Source organism: Prinia subflava, chromosome Z, assembly GCF_021018805.1.
Source record: "Prinia subflava isolate CZ2003 ecotype Zambia chromosome Z, Cam_Psub_1.2, whole genome shotgun sequence".
Classification (NCBI taxonomy): domain Eukaryota; kingdom Metazoa; phylum Chordata; class Aves; order Passeriformes; family Cisticolidae; genus Prinia; species Prinia subflava.
In genome coordinates this window covers 87,548,342-87,570,336 of record NC_086283.1, presented here as the reverse complement: position 1 = coordinate 87,570,336, position 21,995 = coordinate 87,548,342, and the positions used below count along the sequence as shown (strand labels likewise).

The 21,995-nt window shown below is 36.8% G+C and overlaps 2 protein-coding genes across 3 annotated transcripts; one reads left to right on the top strand and one right to left on the bottom strand.

Annotated features, from left to right (window-relative positions):
• The first annotated feature begins 1,293 nt into the window (after positions 1 to 1,293).
• SELENOP (selenoprotein P) lies at positions 1,294 to 8,843 on the top strand. 2 transcript variants are annotated; one of them, XM_063422522.1, is made up of 5 exons: positions 1,294 to 1,446; positions 2,916 to 3,119; positions 4,335 to 4,547; positions 6,094 to 6,211; positions 7,067 to 8,843. In XM_063422522.1, the coding sequence occupies exons 2-5, from the start codon at positions 2,929 to 2,931 to the stop codon at positions 7,721 to 7,723; spliced, it is 1,179 nt and encodes a 392-aa protein (XP_063278592.1). In that variant the 5' UTR covers positions 1,294 to 1,446; positions 2,916 to 2,928; the 3' UTR covers positions 7,724 to 8,843. The 2 variants fall into 2 exon arrangements, with proteins under 2 accessions (XP_063278592.1, XP_063278593.1); XM_063422523.1 differs by having other exon boundaries at positions 1,336 to 1,454.
• On the bottom strand, positions 8,468 to 21,501 carry CCDC152 (coiled-coil domain containing 152). Its single transcript, XM_063422524.1, has 8 exons — positions 21,415 to 21,501; positions 20,276 to 20,381; positions 14,096 to 14,164; positions 12,976 to 13,040; positions 11,399 to 11,501; positions 10,569 to 10,696; positions 9,572 to 9,658; positions 8,468 to 9,026 (listed from the first exon to the last, which is right to left on the bottom strand). Exons 1-8 carry the CDS (start codon positions 21,499 to 21,501, stop codon positions 8,904 to 8,906), a joined length of 768 nt encoding a protein of 255 aa, XP_063278594.1. The 3' UTR covers positions 8,468 to 8,903.
• Positions 21,502 to 21,995: the final 494 nt, after the last annotated feature.

The following is a 21,995-nucleotide window of genomic DNA, read 5'->3' as shown; positions in this document are numbered from 1 at the left end:
AATTAATAGAGCTCTACCTGCTTCATTTTTGTTGGCCGCCTCTGTGCTCATGCAAGAATTGGTGGATGTGCTGCACACCAAATGCTTCAAGCCAACCTTACAGGATTTTACCGGCACTGAGAATCAACCCCCACACCTGAAGCAGGAGGTGAGCAAATTGTCTATGAATTGGAACAGTAAAGGACACTATTGCAGATATGTGGGTCTGATACCAACCCAGCAAAGAATACAAGATGTGTTTCCCTAAACATATAAGGAATACAAACACACTGCACTTAAGAAAACTTCAGGTCTAGTATGAAGTCTCTGTGTTTTCTGCATTGTGTCTTCCAAGACTATTGAACAAAAGTTCAGATCTTTCTCATTCTTTCCACTGACTAGTGGAAAAGAAGTGCATGGGACTTCTACAGCATAAACCCCCAAGGTTAGCAGTTCCCTTTCTCAAATCCAGCCTAAATCAAAATGCTTATCTGTGCAGATGGCCTCAGGCCATAGATCTTAGCAGTATCAGCAGTATCAATTTCACCACCTTGAACTGTGGGGTCACACCAACTTTTTAAAAATTTATTTCCCCATAAACACATGTAACATAGACATTGAAGGAAATCAAAGCAAAGCAAACTGCTGTTTATAAATAAATAAAATAAAACACATCATGCATAAACAACTCTCTCATCAAGGAAAGAGAGTGGGGAAAGACTCTAACATGGATGTCCACAGATACCTTGGTGATCCTAGCGTTAAGAAAACATAACAGTGAACCACAGAGGCTCAGGTACCTACTGCGGGTAGCTACAGCTTTGTGACTTTCTTGTGGCTACATTGATTTAAATGTCTGAAGTTCTGGGCTTTAACTTTCAACAAAGCTGAAGAACTGGAAGGTTCTACAGAGAAAAGTTTGAAAGCAGAGTGATATAATCAAGGGCAGCTGGGCCAAAGGAGCTCAGTATGCACATGCCCTCAGACCGAGCACAACATTCTCTAAGGCAAATATCAGATAAAGCATACGGGAAAAAACCTGCTAGCTCAGCAGTTTTGTAAATAGAGAAGTACCTTCCCCCCTCACTGTGGTTACCACTGTGTTCAGAAAATAATGACTCCTTGGCCCATCCCCCTGCTCTGACTGTACCACTGCCTCCAGCTGACTGGGGTGACTGAAAAACTGCATAACAAGATATTTGAAGTCACGATAGTAAAAATACTTTGCTATTATGCACGATAAATGGTTTCCACTTGGGATTAGTTAATGGAGAAATATTTTAGGTGCTTTTGCTCAAGGGGTTTCCTTTGCTTGCAGGGTCGTTCGGAAAAAGCTCCCTGAACTTTGAACCATATCTGCAAAGTGAGATAAACAGGAGCCATATAAATACCACAGCCCTTTTCCCCACGCTGTTTTCTTCTGCGGCGGAGCCAGGCAGAGCTGCCAAGAAGGGGGAGGAGGACAGGGTAAGTGTGTAAGTGCTGTGAAAGAGCTTCATGACTTAAGATTTGGCAGAGTGTTTGCTTTGGCTGAAAAGGCTGACTGTGGAAATTTCCATTGGAAACCAAGTGGAAAGTTGAAATATGAAGAGAAGTATGAGGCAGGACACGGCTCTCCTGCAGCTCTCACGACAGACAGTTGTTGCTGGGCACTGCATTCCAGTGCTGCAGAAGGCTGCTGCAAGGGCAAGGAAGGATATCAAAATGTCATGAGAGTCTCATGTGTTTATAACGAGTGTAAAGGCAGACTGTTTTCCTGATGTGTAGGAAGAGTGGAAAAAGGCTGTGTTGGTATATACGGGACCACAGTTTACTCTTCGAAGTACTTTACCTAGAATGTTAGGAAAGAGATGTCAGGGACAGCTGGCTTTCACAAATGCAGCAACAAATGGCTCTTGTTTTAAAAGGTCCATTAATCTTTTAGGTTATGACAAGATGGGTGTCTTGTCATAAATATGTATTATTTATGAGAATTTGTTGTTTCCGAACTATTCTGTGCTCACTGTGAGATTTTGATGTAAGTGGTGAAGTTATACAATTCCACAACCTAAGAAATGTTTGGTAGGAGCTTTATAATGTTATACATTTATCATTTTAAATATTTCTTGATAATAGGTATTTAAGCCAAAATTGCAATGTTAATGGAATAAAATGAAAAGGTAATTGATAGAATTTCTTAATATGCTTTGATTTTCATAAGCATCAACTGAACTAAGAATGGATATGATATTTTGTAAGATCTGAGGAATCCTGACATTCAGTTTTCATTTCTGTTTTTTGCAAAATTGTTTCTAGTGGCTGACTTCTTCATAGATTTTTCTCAATGGGATCCAGATACTCCAGACTGACTTGTAAAAATTTTTGAAGTAATTTTTATTTTCTGCAGTGCTCACTGTGAAGTGAAATCCACCGTTGGTGGGTGTAGTTTTAAGACAGTGGAATTACTATGGAATCTGGAGTGAACTGATCTAGATTCTTCTTCACATAAATGGGCTTACCACAATGGATTTCAAAACACAAGAACAAGCCACTTTAAAATCACTGAAGTGTTAAAAATGACCAAATAGAAATTACTAAGAGGAAGAAATAACTTAGTCTGATTAATAGTACTAAAAAAAAATCTAGTTATCCTGAATGTTTACCTTGTAGCTGTTCAAACACAATAATAAAAAAAATGCAAAAATCTTCAAGCACCACAAAGAAAAAACACCCATCTATGTTATAGAGGAACTCCACTGAAAAAGAAATTGAGCAGTAAAAAAGAGCTCATATTTATTCTTGTGGATTTGTGTTTGTGGTGTTTGCTTTTTCTTTTTTCTCCTTTTTTTTTTTTAGCTGAATGAAGCCAATATTCTACAGTGTTTTCTTATGGGAATTTCAGGGTCTGATCTTTGTTTAGGCATTGGCCTTACTTTGTTTATTTTCTCTGTTCTCAGGTAAAGCCCAGCCATGTGGGCAGGTCTGGGGCTAGTTCTGGCCCTCTGTGTCCTCCAAGGAGGAGGGACAGAGGTCCAGAATTGCCAGGAGCCCCCAGAATGGCGCATTGGGGAGGAGGACCCAATGTGGAACTCCAGAGGCTCGGTGACAGTCGTGGCTCTCCTCCAGGCTAGCTGATCATTGTGCCTGCGGCAGGCTTCCAGGTAAGCGTGAATCTCATCCCAATTTTTGTTATCCAGCTGAGAATACCACATGTGCCCTGCCACAGATGCACTCCATGAACTCCAGCTGCCCCAAATGCCACCATCACAGCTGGCATGTGTGACTCAGTGACCAGGCTCACTACCAGCAGAAGGGTTCTGTGCCAGTGGGTAGGATTCGTTATCTCTTGACCTACTCCTGACTGACAGCTCATCTTCAAATTCTGTTTATAACATCACAGTATGATCAATGTGACATTAATGAAACCCAAACCACAGAAACACCCAATAGAAAGAGCAGCAGGTGATTAATGTAATAAAAATGGTGAAGCCAAGACACATCACCATTCTTTAACATGGTTAGATCATCTGAAACAGAGAGATCTGTGATCACTGATTTCTTACATAAGATCTGTAGGGGAAAGAATAAATCAAAACATGTGCTTTTAATGTGCCTTTTCAGCCTGTGTTAAGAGAGCCTATATATATTCTAAAAATCCAGAAGTTAAGGTAAATACTGTCCTTTCAAAGAAAAAAAACAAAAACTAAAAAAAAAAACCAAAAAAACCCCCAAAAAACCCAAACTGATGAAGCATTCAAGGAAGTAATCAGTATTAGGTTTTCATCCAAGACCTGGGACATTGAAGCTGTGTTTTCTAGAACTTACTCCTTGCAAATAATTAACTATCATGTCAGTAACAATACTGATAAAATAATTTCAAGCTGACCCAAACAGGAATTGCATAAAGTTTTTCTCTTTGATTCATTTAGGGATTGTGCAATTATTTTGGCTGAAAAATTCATAGTACCAGTTTCAGATCTGGATTTTAGTCACATTGAGAACACTTTAGTTTGCCCCTCCAGGCTGCACAACTTATATATCATAATAGGATTTGCACATTTATTAAGAATTGGATTTAAAAACATAGTGGTAAATCTGGCTCTGTCCAAGTTAAAATTGGGCTTTGTGTTTGACTTTCAAGGGAGTTGAGTTTGGTCCTTATATTTTAGAAAAAAAATAAAGGTTCTTCCACATTCTAGACTATTTCCTGTAACTGAAAAATAAAAATTTTCTATAGCAATTCCATAGGAAAGATACAAATGAAAATGAAGAAATGCCACATCATACTACTGTAATAAAAGCAAGATGGAGCATATTGTGTCAAATCTCATGATTCTCTAATGATTTTTGGTCTTGCTTCTTTACATTCCCACTAGTTTGGAGGACCTGCGAGTAAAGTTAGAGAATGAAGGATTGGTCAACATCTCGTATGTGGTTGTCAACCATCAGGGACCTCAGTCCCGGAGAGAGTTTCACCTACTTAAAGAACGTGTTTCAGACTACATTACTGTCTACCAGCAAGATGAGCAGCAAGAGGATGTCTGGACTACTTTAAATGGAAACAAGGATGACTTTCTCATCTATGACAGGTGTGTGCTTACAGACAAACATGGGAGAATATTTGCATATATTTTGAGTAATGATTTGGAAATCTCTGTGTTATTTAATTGATGTGCAAATAACAAAGACATATGCTCAGCTTCCAGGTTGAACTTAGTAAAGTGCTAGTATTTAATGGATAAACAAAGTTACAAAAGCAAAGTCTGCTTTTGTATAAATAAATTTGCAATAAATATTTTTTCTTTATAATTACTATGTAAAATTTGGTAAGATCTTCATGGTTTTATAGTGTTTTTATTTTCAGATAACTTCATTACATCCATGCATGTCAAAGTAGAATCTTTTATCTCATGGAAAATTTTTGATTAAAGTGTTGAAAATGCCATGTAGACATAAGGAAAAATTATTCTTTAGGTCAAATTTAAAACTTCAGAAAAAAATTGCTTTTTGATATAGGATTCTGCCAAAAGTATATTTTGGCAGCACCACTAGGAACCGTAATTGAAATCCCAGTTTTTCGACTTTGATGTGATGGCAGTTACTTGAAAAATCCTACACTTGAAACATGTCTATCCTAGTTACTTTATATTACTGTAATGAACATTCCAAGTTCATACTAAACCATATATAAGCTTAATACAGAGTTAGAAAGTTACTCTTTTTCTGTAATGTGGTGAATTTAAATGAATTAGCTACATTAGGTTTGTGGGATGAAACTGGTAGTGGAATGAATGATCTTGAATGTTACAGCAGCAAATATGTCCAAGTAAGGAAGGCTGATGTCATACAACAGACAGACAGAACAAGGCTGTATTTCATCTGGGAGGGGGCCCACACCTTGCCCAGTGCATTGGGAGGTTGACCAGTCCTGTGCTGTTGACACACAGTATATGTGTACATTATGAATTGGTTTAGCACTAGCCTGGCCGTGATCCATTGTAAGCACTGTGTCCTTATTGTGCCTTAGCCACGAAAGCTTTGCATGCTGCTGGTCCTAAACGTGCAGTCCACACATGGGGAGCTAAGGCCAGGGACTGTGTGTTGGCCCTGAACAAGCTGCCCTTGTGTCCACGTTCACATTTACTCCAGCCCCTTTGAGCAGATCAGTCAAGTGCACATGAGAACACTCAAGTGCAGACATGCGGCAAGCAAGCACCATAACAATCCCCTCACGCACAATAATTCACTAATGCAGGTGCACCACAATGCCCATCCCAGTCGAATTCCTTTGGTTGCATAAAAACACTTGGTAAGGATGCAGCAATCCTATGCAAACAACCCTTCTCATTATCCCAATGGATCCGTTATGAGTGCACCTCTGCCAGTCCCACGTGCCACTAAAGGAGAGGCTTCTGCAGTTCCACATCAGCCAGAAATCATGCTTCACATACTGGCCAGTGCAGGTGAGCAGGCAAGCATTTGTAAGGAAGATACTGGATTTGCTGTGAACTGGAACAGAAACACTCCCTGTGGAACTGTACAGTGTGGGTTGTTTGATGCAAGTAAAATGAGATGTCATAAGAAGGGAGATTTAATTGTAGGTATTTGTAACCACAGAGTTCTTTCTCTCCTTAGATGCGGCCGTCTAGTGTATCATCTGGGTCTTCCCCACTCCTTCCTGCACTTTCACTATGTGGAAGAATCTATTAAGATTGCATACTGCGAAAACAAGTGTGGAAACTGCTCTTACATGGTATTTTCTTGTCTCATTCTGTGTATAATAGAAAATAAAATTGGATTTGATTGGTATTTTTAAAAAATGTTTGTGTGATTAATCCAAAAAGATATGATTTCAAATTTGCGCATTTCATGTATCTTGACAGATAGCTTTTAAACATTTTTCTAAGTTAACTAGATTAGATTTCTTATAGACTGATTGATTATCTGAATTCCTGTCCTTGACAGTAATGCAAATAATTGTCAGAAATACAAATGCAATCTTGGAGGGTAATTGTGTTTGTAGAGCTATATAGAGGTATTGAGCAATTAACTACTCTAGTTTTGTGGGATGGGTAAGTACATAAAAAACTTTATTTTTTTAAACCTGGGAATCAAACTCAAGCTAGCTTGCATTGCTATTCATTGCAGTTTGCATTTAAACATAGTCTACAAGAGTTATTTTTAAAAAGTGATAATACAAGGTGACAAATTATTGTTATTGCTATAAAATAAGGGTAGCTTTTTTAATGTATCATTCAAGATCAGAAATAATTTTAAGGATTATCAAGAAATGTACATACATAGTCACAGAAGTTCAATGGGAATAATAATTTTTGATGTCATTATGTGATGTTCTGGGTCCACAGACAGGTCAGTTGTAGGATCTAGGATAAGAATACTTATTATTAGCAATTACTGAAATTACAATAGCTAAAAAGCCCTGTCTAGTTGACAGTGGTATAACAACACAAGGCTATTTTTGATATGTTCATACATCCTTCAGCAAAGTAGCACAAATGACTTTCACACTCTGCAAAAATGTTAATATTTTACAACTAGTTTATTTGAAATCAGTGCCCTGTATTTAATGCAAGCATTTGTTTTGCAGGAACCTGATATTGATATTGTATGTGAAAACATCACCAAAAAAGCAGGTGAAGAGCTGTCAGAGACAGAACCCAAGCCAACAGGCCAGCATCCCCACCCCAGCCTGCACAGACACGGACACCACCACCGCCGCCACCACCACCACCACACGGGCAGCGGTGATCCCAAACACGGGAACCACCAGGCTGCGTCTGGAGCAGAGAGCCATCACCCTCACGGCGGCTGGCTTCACAGGCTTTTCGGCCATCGCAGACACGATCAGATAGGTAGTCAGGAGCACATAGACACTGCCCCTCCAGGAGAAATTGTGGAAATTACACAAGATAAAAAACAACAAAAGAGAGGGAAAAACAGCTGCAAAAACCAGTTAACTTGAAACTGGCAGGCAGGATCAGACTCAACCTCTAGTAGCTGATCCTGTCATTGCCGACACCTTTTGTTTGAAGAGCTAGGGAATTCTGTCACTTGACAGTGTCGTGGAGCACTACCAAATTCTTGCAGGTGACATGGGCAGCTTGCAGCAGAGGACATCACTGAGTCTTGACAGTGACGTCTGCTCTCTGCTGCCTGACATTCAGCACCAGCAGGAGCAAGGGAAACTAGTGACACCTGACAGTGACAGGAAAAGGAGAGAAACTGATCCTGAAAAACAAACTAAGCATCTTCCAGGAACAAGGGAGTCCCACTAACCCAGTTCATGTAGTTTCAAGAGCAGAAAAATGAACAGATTGTGCTTATTAGCCCAAATTCAAAATTATACTTACAGGTAAGAGGAGTTAAAATATTGCAAAGAAGTGTATTTTTAGAGCAATGCTCATAGAATACCTGTCAAATTCCATCAGTGAAAAACTTCATGATTTAAAGGAATTTGGTTGACCCCTACTTTGTTTTTCAGTTTCACTGGGAAGGTGTCTGCATTCTTGATTAATTTGTCTTTCTTGTTTCTCTTCTAACATTCTGCTTGCATTTGTGAGGACAGGAGCATAAACTATGATCTAGGGGTTCCTGTCTGATGTTTTGCAATCAAGAACAGAAGACAACCAAGACAGATATTTTAATCATTTTTTATTAAGAAGACAATATATTCGAAAGTTGAGGTTTTTGTTTTTTTTCTAACCTGGGGATACAAATCATGTACAAGCAAAACTTACTCCTAAGCAATGTGACAGAACAACTCCACATCAAAAGTGTAATATACAGACAGTAACTGCTTCATTTTCAAGTAACAGATTGATATGCTTAAGTCTTGTGGCTCTTAGATACTGTAAGAGGGTCCATTAATACATACTGCTACAGCCTGTAAAATCCTACTAAATCAATAAGATCATCCTGAAGTGAGGAGTAGGTTAACAACTCAGAGTCAGAATCAAAAAGAGGGTGGGATGAAACAAGTTTAATCTTGGTGTAATGGTGATCTTTGCTTATGAAAGTGCTGAATTTGATAAATCTATATCAATTAGACACATAATATAACACTTAAACTTGTATACCTTCACTGTCTATAGCCTAGCATTTGTAATGTTTGATTATTTGAATGGAAGCAAATCCAGTTGTTTGAAAGATTCTTGGACGAAGAAGAGAATATTCATGAAAAGAAAACTGCTATGAAAGCATACACCATAATTAATGATGGTTTAATAGGAAAATTGCTACTCCTACAAAACCTGAATCTTTTTATAGTGAATGCTGATTAGCAAGAGAGTAGCTCTGAATATACACAGAATGCATGGCTTTGGAATATTTGACAAGAGTGTTTTCAATAAAACATACTTTCTTCATATCTTGTTTTTGTTTTGAGATGCACAGTTTGAAACACTGAAATACTTCATGTCATTTACTCAGAATCTCTTCCGTTTCAAGGGCAGGTCTTGGCCTTTATTGAGACGTCGCTCCAAGTCTTTTATGGTCTTTCGGAGAATTTCAATTTCCTTGTTTTTCTCCTCCTGGAGATGCTGCAGCTTCTGTAAAAGTACAGGCAAAGGCTTCTTTCTTAAACATCACATAAATTTACATAACAATACATTTTGCTAGTGAAAGTAAGATATATTCTAATAAAAATATTTTTCTTGGTATTTTATAGCACAAAATTACAAAAACTGTTCTCCAGAATCCTAGTTTTCTGCCATCCCAAAGTCTACCAACAAACAAACAAAAAAACCCAAAACAAACCAAAACAAGAAGGCATACGGGAAGTTTTTATCAGTGTCACTGATGTCAGTTCTAGTTTAAGTTTCCACGTTAACAGTTCAGTAGTAAAACCACCTCACATGTGGCTTTTCGTTATTGCTTGCCGTCAGCAGTATCAATATGTCAAGAGCCATGAAATCCTGAGTTGATATCTTAAAAGCCTTTTCTATCTTAAATTATTCTGTAATTCTATTAATTCAGTTGTGTAGGGGTGGGAGAGGTGTGTGGGAGAGAACACACAGAGAAACCCCCAGGGAACTCCTGCTTCAGATACCCTGAAACAGTATCTGAAGGTGCTACAGGCTGTGGAAGCACCTACCCTTCGATAGATACTTTGTGGCAAGACTGAAGAATCTGAAAAGGACTTCATGGTTTTATCCTGAGCTCTTGCCAGTTTAGCATTGAACTGAAAGAATCAGGCAAAGACAAAACAGTAAGAATGAATGGGGGGGAGGGAAAAAAGGTGTATTAAATATATCAAGTGTAATTTTCAGTTTTTTACTAGTTGCATTTTTTAACCTGAGGGTGATAGCAGTAAGCCTTTCTACTGATTCTAGAAAAATGAAGCTACTTACACTTATTTTTTAAAAAATGCAGTTACAAGATACGTTTCTTTAAAAAAAAAAAAAAAAAGCCTCAAAGTTTTGCAACCAAGTAGATAAAAAATGCTTCTGAAAACAAGAATGAAATTGAAGGCTTCTCAGTCACATATCTACAGAAGGCAAAAATACACAGGGTGCTAAAAACTTCCAAACCCATCATTCTTCTCTTATGTTCCAAGGATAACTTAGTCTGAACATTTTTCACATCTTATTTCTTTTTGATTTGTGAAAGGTTTGAAGTATTTTCTTAATTCTTTCTGTAATGAGAGTGGTTTAAGTCTTGAGAAATGAAATACATGTTGAATGCTCTGTCTTAAATCTCTTCAGGATTAGAAATTTTTATGGGAATTTTATTTCAAAAAAATATATTCTCACCATTCAGAAATTAAACCCAAGAAAGTTAAGCAGAAAACATTGATGAATTTTTTAACAGCTCACAATCTAAAATGTTTCTAAGTAATTTTATTTGGAACAAGAACAGAACAACCTTCAATCTCCCTATACAGTAAGTGGACTTGACTCCAGAACCAGAGTCAGTTACCGTCGTGGAAGGGACCCCCTGCCACTAATCCTCATAAAGACAATAAGTAATTAAGTTTTCTAGATTCCATCATATTACTTTGTTAAGTACTAATTAACATTTTTTCACTACACAGTCTCTTTGAAATTTACCCAGTGCCCAGTTCATCTTTAAGTCAGCTTTGTAATGCATACCTCTATCTGCAGTTTAATGATTTCGTTCTGCTTCTCTTCATTTTGAATTTTCAGCTGTCTAGTTAGCTCTAATATTTCCAGTTCTTTTTTCTCTCTCTGTTCTCTATACTCCATTTCTTTTACTTCAACTAGCAACACAGTAACACCAAATATTATGATTATAGAAGATGTTTAGATGAAAAATTAGTATCATTTTCCAAATACTAAAACTTTCTTGAATATCAGGTCAGCATTTCACTGGAAGACAATTCAAGCCAAAACCACACTGAAACTATATGGAAACCACACCATCCTATCTCAGTAAGATGGTGTCTTTCTAAGAAAGCATGATTTACAAAAACATTCCTTGTTTATTTCACCTATATGGATGACAAAAAAAAAAAAATCCTACTTTTTAAGGTTATGTCACTAATGAGGAAAATGAACATAAAAATCAGTTTTTTCTCATTGCAGTATTATTTATTTCTGAAAATAATGTTCTACTCTCCTGAACACAGATAGAACATTTTAACAGCAGTCTAGCTTACAGTTCAAAGCAAGGTTCCAGTTGACATTTAATCCAAAATTTCATTCCTTCAGATTTTTAGGCCCACATTCCCAGCATTTCTTCTAACAATCTGGGAATTTCTGCTCATCCTGTGTTGCTGTACTATTGCTTCATTACCACTGTCTGCTCTCTTCAGCAAACATAACCATCCGTTAAACACTGCTCACTTCTTGTGTTCACTTGTTTCCACCAAGAAGTGGAACTCATATTTATCCCAGACAAAATATAGCATCTACAGATGACAGCATGTTTTACCCATTGCTAAAGTGTTCAGAGAACTTACATTTTTTCCTTATATTGCAATTCAGCTGTGATATTTCTAATTTGTGGTCTTCCTCTTTGTTTTTAATTTCTATCATGAGTTTCTCAATTTGATCTTTATACTCCTGTGAATGTAAAATGTTTTATAAAGATCTCTCCATTTCTGTGCACTTAGCCTTCTGCAAAGCACAACCATCATGTCAAAATATACAGTATTCTATAATTCCGTACTTGTTTTATCCTCAGTCTTGTAAATTTAAATGCCTAATTACCTCTTACATGGTCTGGCTGAAGTCCACAGATGAAAAACATAGCAGATTTCATTGTATTACAGCTATCTGTTAATATAAAATTAGAAACTGTACTTCTTAGGAGAGCAGGCAAATGGGGAGGTAATATTCCTTTCCCTACAACAGGACCTGACACAGTGTTAGTTAAAGGACTACAGTTTCACCTGTGTGGATTTTTCACTCCAGGATTGCATGATTCAAGTGTGTTTTGTTAGTATTCCTTATACGAAGGATTCCACAACTTCTTGTTGGCAGCAGTAGACACATCAGTGATACCAGCAGAAGTGATGCTGGTGGCACTGACACTCGAAGTTTGAAGATGTCAGCTAGAAATTTACTCCAATAACTACTCCAGAATTATCAAGGAATTTTCTGTAGCTGCCACTTTTGAGGTGCTCACTCCATAGCTCTTGTTGCAGCCTCGTGACGAAGACAGCCACTCACCAGAGTGATGCACTCACAAAGGCCATCACTGACTGGGGGTGAATATATGGGGACACAGGCGCCTTCAGAATGACACCAGCAAGTCCCACCGTGCTCACACACGTGTTTAGTGGGCGGAATAAGTTTATCACATCCTTCAGAAGTCATTGCCAATTTTTCACTCAAACATCAAGACAACAGCTCTACTGGTATAAATACTTAATTTTAACTCATAGTACAAACAGAGGCAAAGGAAAGCAGCAGTGAGATTCCTGATCCCAAAGAGGTAACAGATCTGCACTCTTCACACAGAGAACTATGAAAACAGAAAACTATGACTAGTGTTGCTAGTTTTATCTCCTTTGCAAAAATGAGTGCCATAGGTAAAAAGCACAGAGATCATCTATGGAATTTATTAAGAGATACATATAAGAAGCAGAGACCTATTGCAGAGACCTGTTATCATTGTGGTATTTATTCCTGAATAAACTGGACAAAATTCAGACCACTCCTGATTTTCAGCCAGCACAACCAGGCATCTTCAGTGTGGAAACCATACTTCTACACAAAAAAATACTTTAGTGCAAGGGATTAGAATGGTGAAGATGAAGTTGAATTTAAAGCTAAATACAGCTAAAAAAACCCCAGGTGCATCTCAGATTGAGCCAAAGTTCTCAGCATCAAAGAGTTTTAACCTCCTAGTTCTTCTAACGCCTTCTCACATGGATACTGTCATAAGAACAACCCTTCTCTTTTTACACATGAAAAATATTAAGAGAAGAGCAACAATAAGAGTATAAATAACAAACCCTAAGCAAAAACATATACAACATAATAGATATGCAGTATTATTACTCTACATAAAGAATGATAATTTGTGGCATACCTCTTCACAAGTCTTTAATTTATCTTCCAAGATGTTAATGGTTCCCTTCAGTCTATCATTTTCATCTACATAAACAAAAACTATATGGTACACTAAAAAGTGCATTTTGACAATTTCTTTAGCATGAAAGCAGAATAAGGAAATTACTTGCATTTTTTGACTTGGCTGAACTCTGAGAAACTTTTTTTGTAGACTTATAGTCATCATTACAGAACTACTTACTGTCAGTCTCCATTTTTTAACAAGAAAAATAATACTCTAGTAATAATATTTGCCTGGTATTACTACTTAGAACTTTATTTAGTCTTCTGATAAATGATACATTCAAGAAAATCAAGAAAAGAATCATTGACTCTTTTTGACTCAGAAAATAAAAGACTATTGTTATGGCTACAACAGTTTCAAATTGGAAGATGCAAGTTTTTAAGTGCTTGTTTTCCAAAAACTAGAAAACAGTATGCACACACAGGATTTAGAGAAAATAGATTTTTTTACTATTAATAACTCTTTGAGTATTAAAAACATACACATACTTCCAATGTTAGAGGTTTATTAATATATATTCTAATATGCCTTGAATGTGTAATGGTTATAAAATTAACTTCAGTGTACTGCTGAGCTGTAATAGAAAGTACAAAGTATGTAGTATAAAGTATAAAGTATGGCAAATATTTATATATTTTATTTTCAAGTAAAAATGAGTACTTGTCAAGTAAATGTGGATAACAGCAATAACACTTAATAACATTATATACTAAGGATTGAGATACTTTCGTTTAACAAAGTGACAAAAACTGTGCATAAATACTTGAATAGTCTACAATCCAACAGCTGAATGATACTTTCTCACCTTTTGTAAAATTGCCTGTGTTACACTAAAATGAATTTAAAGCCCAAGTATTGATTAAAATAACCTTCCTGAGGCAGTTTCTAAGTAAGATAATAGCAATAGATGTTTATTACTGGACAAAATTGATTTTAGATAATCTTTTTGTTTCTCTTTGTTTGCCAGTAAGTTTATCTGTCTGAAAAAATCAGTAAATATAAATGAAAAAATCAAATGCCTGCTCATTCGAAATTACAGTAGAGCATATATAAAAAATAACATTTTTGCCTTTACCTTTCACATTACACTGGTTTTCAATGGTTTGTGTTAGACCCTTTATCACATTCTGTAGAGTACTGCATTCTGAAAGAAATAAAAGATCCAGTATTTTTGAATAGTGTCTTCACAAATTTACATTTTGTTTACAAAATTTTCTCAAATATTTTATAATAATTTCTGTTAAATATTACTCTAAGTATTTGTATATGTATATGTAACAACTCATTATCTGAGAAATAACTCAGATTATTATTACTTGGTTACTGCTTAAATTTAGCATTTAGTTTGATGATTGATTAAAATCAATTTTATGAAGCAATACAGACAATTTCATAAATCTATTATGTGTTTGTTTCTAGTCAGAAAACAAGCATCTTTCTGTTTTCTGGGCAATACTAGAAGTTTTCCATATCAGCCTTTCAGCAATTTGATGTATTTAATGAAACTGAGACTTACTTTCCTGACAGTATTTCCTTGCTAATATTATTTTTAACAAAACCAAGAATATCCACTCATTTCAATCTCTTACTCCTTTTTTACCCCTTTCTTGATGCATGTAACATTCATCTTGTGGCTCAACATAAGCTTTGAGCGATTCAGAATATGTGCTACATCTCCATTATCTCATTTTATACAACAGAATTATATATGCATTCTCTTATCAGTTTACATACTTGTATTACATAATTTTATTTTTTAAACTGTATTTTTAATATTCAAACACCATATGTACTTTCTGTAATGTAGGATTTGGTTTTCATTAAATATGACTTTTATCCCTTATGTTCATTGTAAATTTATCAGTAAAGTTGCAAAACTGTCAAAGACTGAGAGCAGAGGGGGCTCTACAACTGCGGTTGCTTACTTTTAAAACTTCTCTTTCTCTTTCCTGAGCACCACTGCATTCCTTAAATGGCTTTTAATTTCCACAACACATAAAAGTTTGCTAAATAACAGATACTTGTCTCATCGCACTAAAGCCCTTTTGAAAACTATCATATAACTAAAAACTACATTATGAATAATGGAGTGAGGAAGATGGATTAAGATCCCGGCTAACAGGCTCAGTTTTCTGCTCAGTCTTTTTGACCATCAGCCTAATCTTCCATCAAGTCTGCTTTTCACACAGAAACGTTATACGTACGTTAGCCAGATACCTTCTCCCCTTCCGTGCTTCCAAGAGAAACAGTAGAGGGAGCACGAGCAGCACAAAACATTGCCTGCCCTTCAGTTCCTGCGCGGTATCAAAAGCAGCTGTGGAAAAAATCCTGTTCGAAGTCGGAATGACGAGATCAGCATGCCCGTTTGTACCAATTTGTTCTACTCCAAATTTCATCTCATTTGAAAATGTATGGAAAGAAACTCTCATGCGTGTAATTCACGCACAATTTGGGAAGACATCTGAGTCAACCCTAGAGCAGCAGCTAGTTTTCCAAAAGAATCACAACTAATTAAGTGTAAGCCACTCTTTCGTACAGTCCCAAGAATGTCTGCTTATCTTCATCTTTAAAGGACATACCTGGGCAAATCTCATACATACACTTAAAGTTGTGACTGGAAGAAATTCCTGGGAACCCACAAGTTTTGCTTGCCTACGTTAAGGAAAAGAAGCAGAATTTTGCTTAAAGTTTGCAGCCTTGTGGATCACTGTCCTAGCATCTGCTATGGATTCTGTATAGTCCTTCCCTGCAAGGAATACTGCCTACATGCAGAAAGACTGAACAGAGTAAGTGTTCATTCACATTTATGATTGGTCTTTGTATAATTACATCAGCCACTTTCCCTTTAACACCTTAGAAACACTAAATAAACAAATACACAACCCTGAAGATGCTAAATAGAACCTCCATAAGTATTTCACAGACAAAAATGTGATTGCTTTGTTTTAGAAAACTACATTAGAATTTAATTCATTTGTAGCATCACAAGAGTCTATTTAGCCACCATAGAAAAGGTTTAGGAGTTGTATCTGTCTAAAATCGATCTGCAATGATGTACACAAAACAAAAACTGTTGTTTTGAATCTCATATTTGTTTAGCAAAGAATGTATCAAGAGAAAATGAAGTTGATTTATGACCTCCCAGAGACTGTATATACTGGCCAAGCTGCTTTTGTTTCTCCACCTTATCTTGGATGTGTTTCACTGCCTTCTCCCTTGATTTTTCAGATGTTTTCTTTCTTTCTTAGCATTTCCTTCAGAATTTCCTGTCTTCTTTTACCATAAACAGTTCTAGGAAAGACTTTTGACAAGGATATCAAGGAGTCCTCATGTTCTCACTTGTTAGATTTCTTGTGGTGTGAAATGCTATTTTTTGTTTGTTTGTTTTTTGTTTCTTAAAACAAAGTGTTCTTCAGCCAGGATTAAATTCCACTCCTCCATCCCACTACCACTAGTAGTCACAAACCCTTCAGGTTAGATGGAACAACACCCTTTCCTTCCACAGCACTCTTTCTTCCTGTTCTGTGCTGTAAGCAATTTCTGTTGCCTTTGGACCAACTCTTCAGAAAAGATACTTCAGGAACTGTGACTGAGTTGGGTTCTGGGAAACAGCTTGGGACACAAGGCTAGGAGAAATCTTTTTTCCAAGCTGGGACTGGCAGTATCTCTCTGGAAAAGCCATTCTCACCACTACAGTTCAGCACTACTGCCTGAGTAAAGACTGAAAGTACCAATGCTGTATTTGGTCCCTTGTGCCTCTCCAGTGCTGTCCAGGACCCCTCTATGACCCCATCAATATTAAAGAGGGTTTGGGGTCTCTTTTAATCCCATAGTGCTTTGACCTTCCATAAGGTTTTTATAAAGAGTTGAACTATTAGATGCAAAAGTACTCCGATTCTGAATACCACATATGTTAGATCAATTTAATAAAGGTGCAAAGACCATTTCTATTAACTGCAAAAAGAAAAATGGTTTGGACACTTTACAGACTTACTAATTTATAATCACTACACCAGCCTTTCACATCCTTTTGAAATACTCTGAATGTCACCACCACGTTTCGTAGGCTCTGCTTATCTCCAGTAACATGTTGACTGTTTACCTGAAGGTTCCTGTGACAGTCTCTGTCACAGTTGATGTCAGCTTTGTGCCCAAGATGGTTTTTTTTTAAACTCTGCTTTATGAGCACCAATAATGAATACAGTTCAAAACTATAAACTTACAAGCATTTAATGCCCTGTTACTTGAAGAGTTTACCTTATTGGTAAGCGCATTAGTCTATCAGTTTACCCTACTGGTAAGCACAGAATCACAGAATGGGCCCTTACTGGGTCGTCAGGCCCAACCTCCTGTTCAGGCAGGGCCATCCCAGAGCACACAGCACAGGACTGCAACCAGATGGTTCTTGAATCACTCCGCTGGGGGAGACTCCACAACCCCTCTGACCTTAACCCAACAGAGCAGCCATGATAATTGTCTTTATTTCTAAATATGTTCTATCCCTTTGTCATCTTACTCATATTTTACTTATCATCAAATAGCTTTCAGAATCACCTCTTGGATGTTTCACTTTGTTCCAAGTTCCTGCTTTTCACTTGTTTTTGTCAATGGTACAAATATCTTTGCAATAATTCTTACTTGTTGATCAGGTTCCTTGTCTTCCAGCAATTCTGCCTCCTATCTATATCTGCGCTATCCCTATGACTTCAATATTGTTGAGATTTGGTTTTTCCTAACTATACCTGTTGCTGAAACATTAGTTCATATTTCAGGCTGATTGCTCTGGTATTTTTTCTTGGACTTCTGCCACCCACATTCTTTTTTCATTCTGTGTTTCAAAAGACACTCCAGAGGCTGTTCTCTTCAGTTATATCAGTGTAACTATCTCATAAAATAATTTTGCTCTTATCTCACAAAAGTGAGGCAATACTGTTTACAAAGCTCAGATCTCTCTTCTGACTTTGATCTGTTTTCACTCCGTTCCTCTTTCTTGTTGCAGTCATCCCAGCTGCTCTGGTTTCCTGAGTTGTCTTTTTCACTTTCTCTGCTGCCTTTTATGTCATAGGTTCTATGGTAAGAATTATTTCTTCTTTTTGTCCACATTTTCAATTCATTTTTTACAACCTGTTTTATATAAACACACTCCCTTTTTGTTTCATCAATAAAGAAGGATCTTCTATTTCTGAGTGCCTGTCCTGCACTGTCTGACTTTTGTACTTAATAGATAAACAAATGTTTCTGACTCAAACCAAAATTCTATCCAGTTCACTATGCCACTTCACAATACACACTAAAAGATAATTCAGGAAAGATTACAAAAGCTACATAAATGCTATCATTGGTACATCCTCTCAACTTCCCAAACACAGAAAGAAGGGGACAGTGAGAGATACTGTCTTTGTGTTTAAAAAATTTGTTGTTTTCTATGATTTTTTTCAATCTTCTTGGATTAATGTGTACTTCTGCCATGCACAGGCTTCTGTGGAATTGATTTAACTTTATTTTGTAATGTGTGGAAAAGTTCCTCATTTTGTTAGCTTTAAATCAATAAACAAGTTTTATTTCCATCTAGGTTTTTTTTATTACATTAGACAATGGATATTCTATTCTGTAATCACTTTCTCTGTGCCATTCACAATTTTACAGCTATGAGTCATATGAGCTCTATTCTTTGTCTTGGCTGAAAAGTTCCCAGTCAATCAAAGTTTTCCTTCAGATGTTCCAAAATTGTGACCAAACCTATGAAAGCCCCAGGTGCACTTTCCCTCATGCACATTTCTAGGGGTTTGGAAGGGCACAAACCATCTTTCTAAGAGTATAGATCTTAGAAAGAGTATAGATGGTGACATTGAAGAAAAAGCTGGCAGCAGATTTAGAAATAGCCGTCCCTCCTTCCCATGGGAGCTGCTTCTATACTGAGGCTTTTGTCTTTGGCCGATGCTGCAGTTGTGTGGCAGCCACATGCTAGACCCTGGTCATGATCTAGGGAGTGATTTTCTGGCTTGATATCAGACCTGCCTCATCACTTGGGACCACGTAGAGATCCTTGGGCCATGTCTGGCCTTTGTCACCATTTCTGAACTCCATTCTGACTCAGCCTCCTGAGTCACTCCCATCAGTACAGAATTGTTTGTTAATGTAGACTTTTGGCTGATCTTGGCAGTGCTCACTGGGCCAGCCCTGCATGGGCACAGTGGGAGTGAGCCCTGCATGGTTAAGCCCCCTACATCCATGGTCTTTGTTACAGGAATGGTTCCTGATTCGTTGTACCTTGTTCCTTCCTGGCAATACCAAGCCTTGCCTCCTTCTTTGTTACCTTTTCTAGTTCTGCTATTTGAGATGTGTAGACCAGAACATGACATAAAAATCACAGACCTTACAGAGTCACAATGCTTATTTCTCTTTTTCTTCCATAATCATGCCTACCACTATATTTGCTTCTTTGTCTACTGATATTTTAAGAGAACTGTTTAGAGGACACCAAGATCTTTTTCCTGAAAAGCAGCCAACTAACATCAACCAAAATGCCACCCATTTGTGCTTACTGGTCTCCATCTTCCCTGTCACCCTGTACCATGAATTTTTTGGTACCTCTGAAGAGACTATCATCATAAGCAAGCTTCACTCACTCAAAAGCTCAATTTCAACACTCAATTTCAGATTATGCTAAATTGTCCAAGTCCCAGTGAAGATTTAAATAAAACCCAACTGGCAATCTCCCTCCTGTGTGAAATTAAGTTTATTCCTACCCTGCTTCCTAACTTTTAACAAGCTGACTTCCCAGAGATGGAAGTCCTACAAAAAGATGCACTCTTCAGTTACTTCACAAACTACAGAAGAATTAGCAACCACAAATCCATGCTAAGCACCAGATATTGTTTCTCATTTCAAATACTCATCTGAAAACAGTTCTAGAATAAAGCAAATCTTAATTTTATAGTTTTTTCTGTCATTCTTCCTTTGTTTCACAACTTTTTAATTATGACTTATAATAGACTTATAATTCCCATCTATAAATGGTAAATGAAATTTTATTAGTATCCATTGAATCATCTGAACTCTCATAAAATTAATATGAATATTAATATTTACTATGAGATGGATTTCATTACATGATTCAAGATTAGGCATTACTGCTTTTCCCACAGTATCTTAGATCCTTGCTATGTTATTTTATGGCTGAAAATAATGCGAAAATCTCTCAGAACTTCTTGAATATATGCAAAAATCATACCTTTCTAATAAAGTAACTTACCCTCTTTTACTGATTCTTCCTTTGATTGGCTTAATGCTAGCAATCTATTACATTTTTCCAGCTGATGAGTCAGTAGGCTATTTGCTTCACTAATTTCTGATATTTTCTAGAAAATTGGAGAAAGACTAACATTATATTAACATGTTTTAAGTTTTGAGTTTTAAGTGAATAAAAATTCAACAATTCCACAATACTGCAGTCCAAGCCTGTATTATTTCCCATTCAGGAAATTCCTTTTTAGAGAAGAATGATGTTAGACTTGAGATCTCTTGCTCTTCCAAATTCACCCTGCAGAATTAAGAATGCTGACTTACATCATGAGTTATAAACTATTTTCCTCTCAGTTTTGTAGCCCAGAGTCTGGATCAATCCTCTGCAAGGCTTGTTCTACTGCTTTGCATATAAGGCTGTCGATGCCCTTGCAGAGCAACAGCTTGAAGAGTTTGTGGGAATAGGACCTGGAACAGTAAGTTTATTCCAAGAGAAATCCTAAATTTATTTCAGGTGCTCCTTTTATATAACCTCTAGTATGGATTTGCTGACCAGGAAATCTGCAGAAAGCTAATCAACATCAGTCTGAAAAGAAATACAGTACTGATTTTCCTCAGAGGGTCAGTCTTTTAGGAAATGACACACATATAAGATAAAGGAAGCTCAGTGCATATGGAATGCAAGAACTCATGCTCCTGATAAGGCAATGACATTTTTCTAGAACAAGGAACATCTTCTGAAAGGATGCCCCAGCACTAGACAACCTGGTCTAGTGAGAGGTGTCCCTTCCTACAGAAGGAGTGTTGGAACTGGAAGCTCCCTTCCAGCCCAAATGATTCTGTGTTTCCATTAAAGCAGTGTAATACAGTTAATCTTCAACACCATCTTCCACACTTCCTGAGAAGCCAGTTTAGCCTCTGGATAATTAAAATTCTAGCACAGAAACAAAGGCTTCTCCAACTTCACAGAATCCACTCCTATGATTCCAGGATAAGGTCAGTATAAACAGTTTTCCAAATGAAGTTGACATTACAAGGCATAACAGTAAGCTGATACAACTTGAAGAAATTTTCACTCAAAAAGATTCTTAAAATGTCACACACTAATAATAGATGGCAGTCGCAACATTTTTTACTTTCTTCACTAACCTTTTCTATCTCTGAGAAGTCATCTAAAAGTTTATCAAGGTTCACTACATTGGTTTTCTTCATAGTTTCTTCATCACTATGACTCATTTAGTTCTGGACCCTGTAACCAAATTATTACTAGATATATGTAAAAATAGATCTATAAATTAATATATTTCTCATTCACACCATGTAAATTCTTAGGCAAAAATGTAAGAAGAACAAAGAAGACTATTTCTTAAAATGAAACCATTATACTTCAGCCTAGATCTTGCATTTCTAGGAAATACAATGAACATCAGAAAGCCCAAACAATACTTGCCAAACTGGCATATTGTGGTTGAATTTGGAAATTTTGCTGCAATTAAAAGTTAATTTGGATCCATTTCCATAGACAGAATAATGCACCAGGCACATATTAATATTGCATCTTTTACCTGTATAGATGCTCTAATGCTTGACTACTTAGGTTTAATGATACTTACATATTTTCTTACAAACAAGTGTTAAATCAGTGATAGGCACTCCAACACATAAACCTTGCTGCAGAATAAAAACACAGCATTTTGAAAGGCACCCATATAGTTCTAGATTTTTAACAC

Coding starts and splice junctions, on each gene's coding strand:
- CCDC152 (XM_063422524.1), bottom strand. CDS start 21,501: ATGAGTCATAGTGATGAAGAAACTATGAAGAAAACCAATGTAGTGAAC. Junction 11,502..12,975: donor AATTAAAGACTTGTGAAGAG/GTATGCCACAAA, acceptor TTACATTCACAG/GAGTATAAAGATCAAATTGA. Junction 9,659..10,568: donor TCATTAAACTGCAGATAGAG/GTATGCATTACA, acceptor TGATTCTTTCAG/TTCAATGCTAAACTGGCAAG.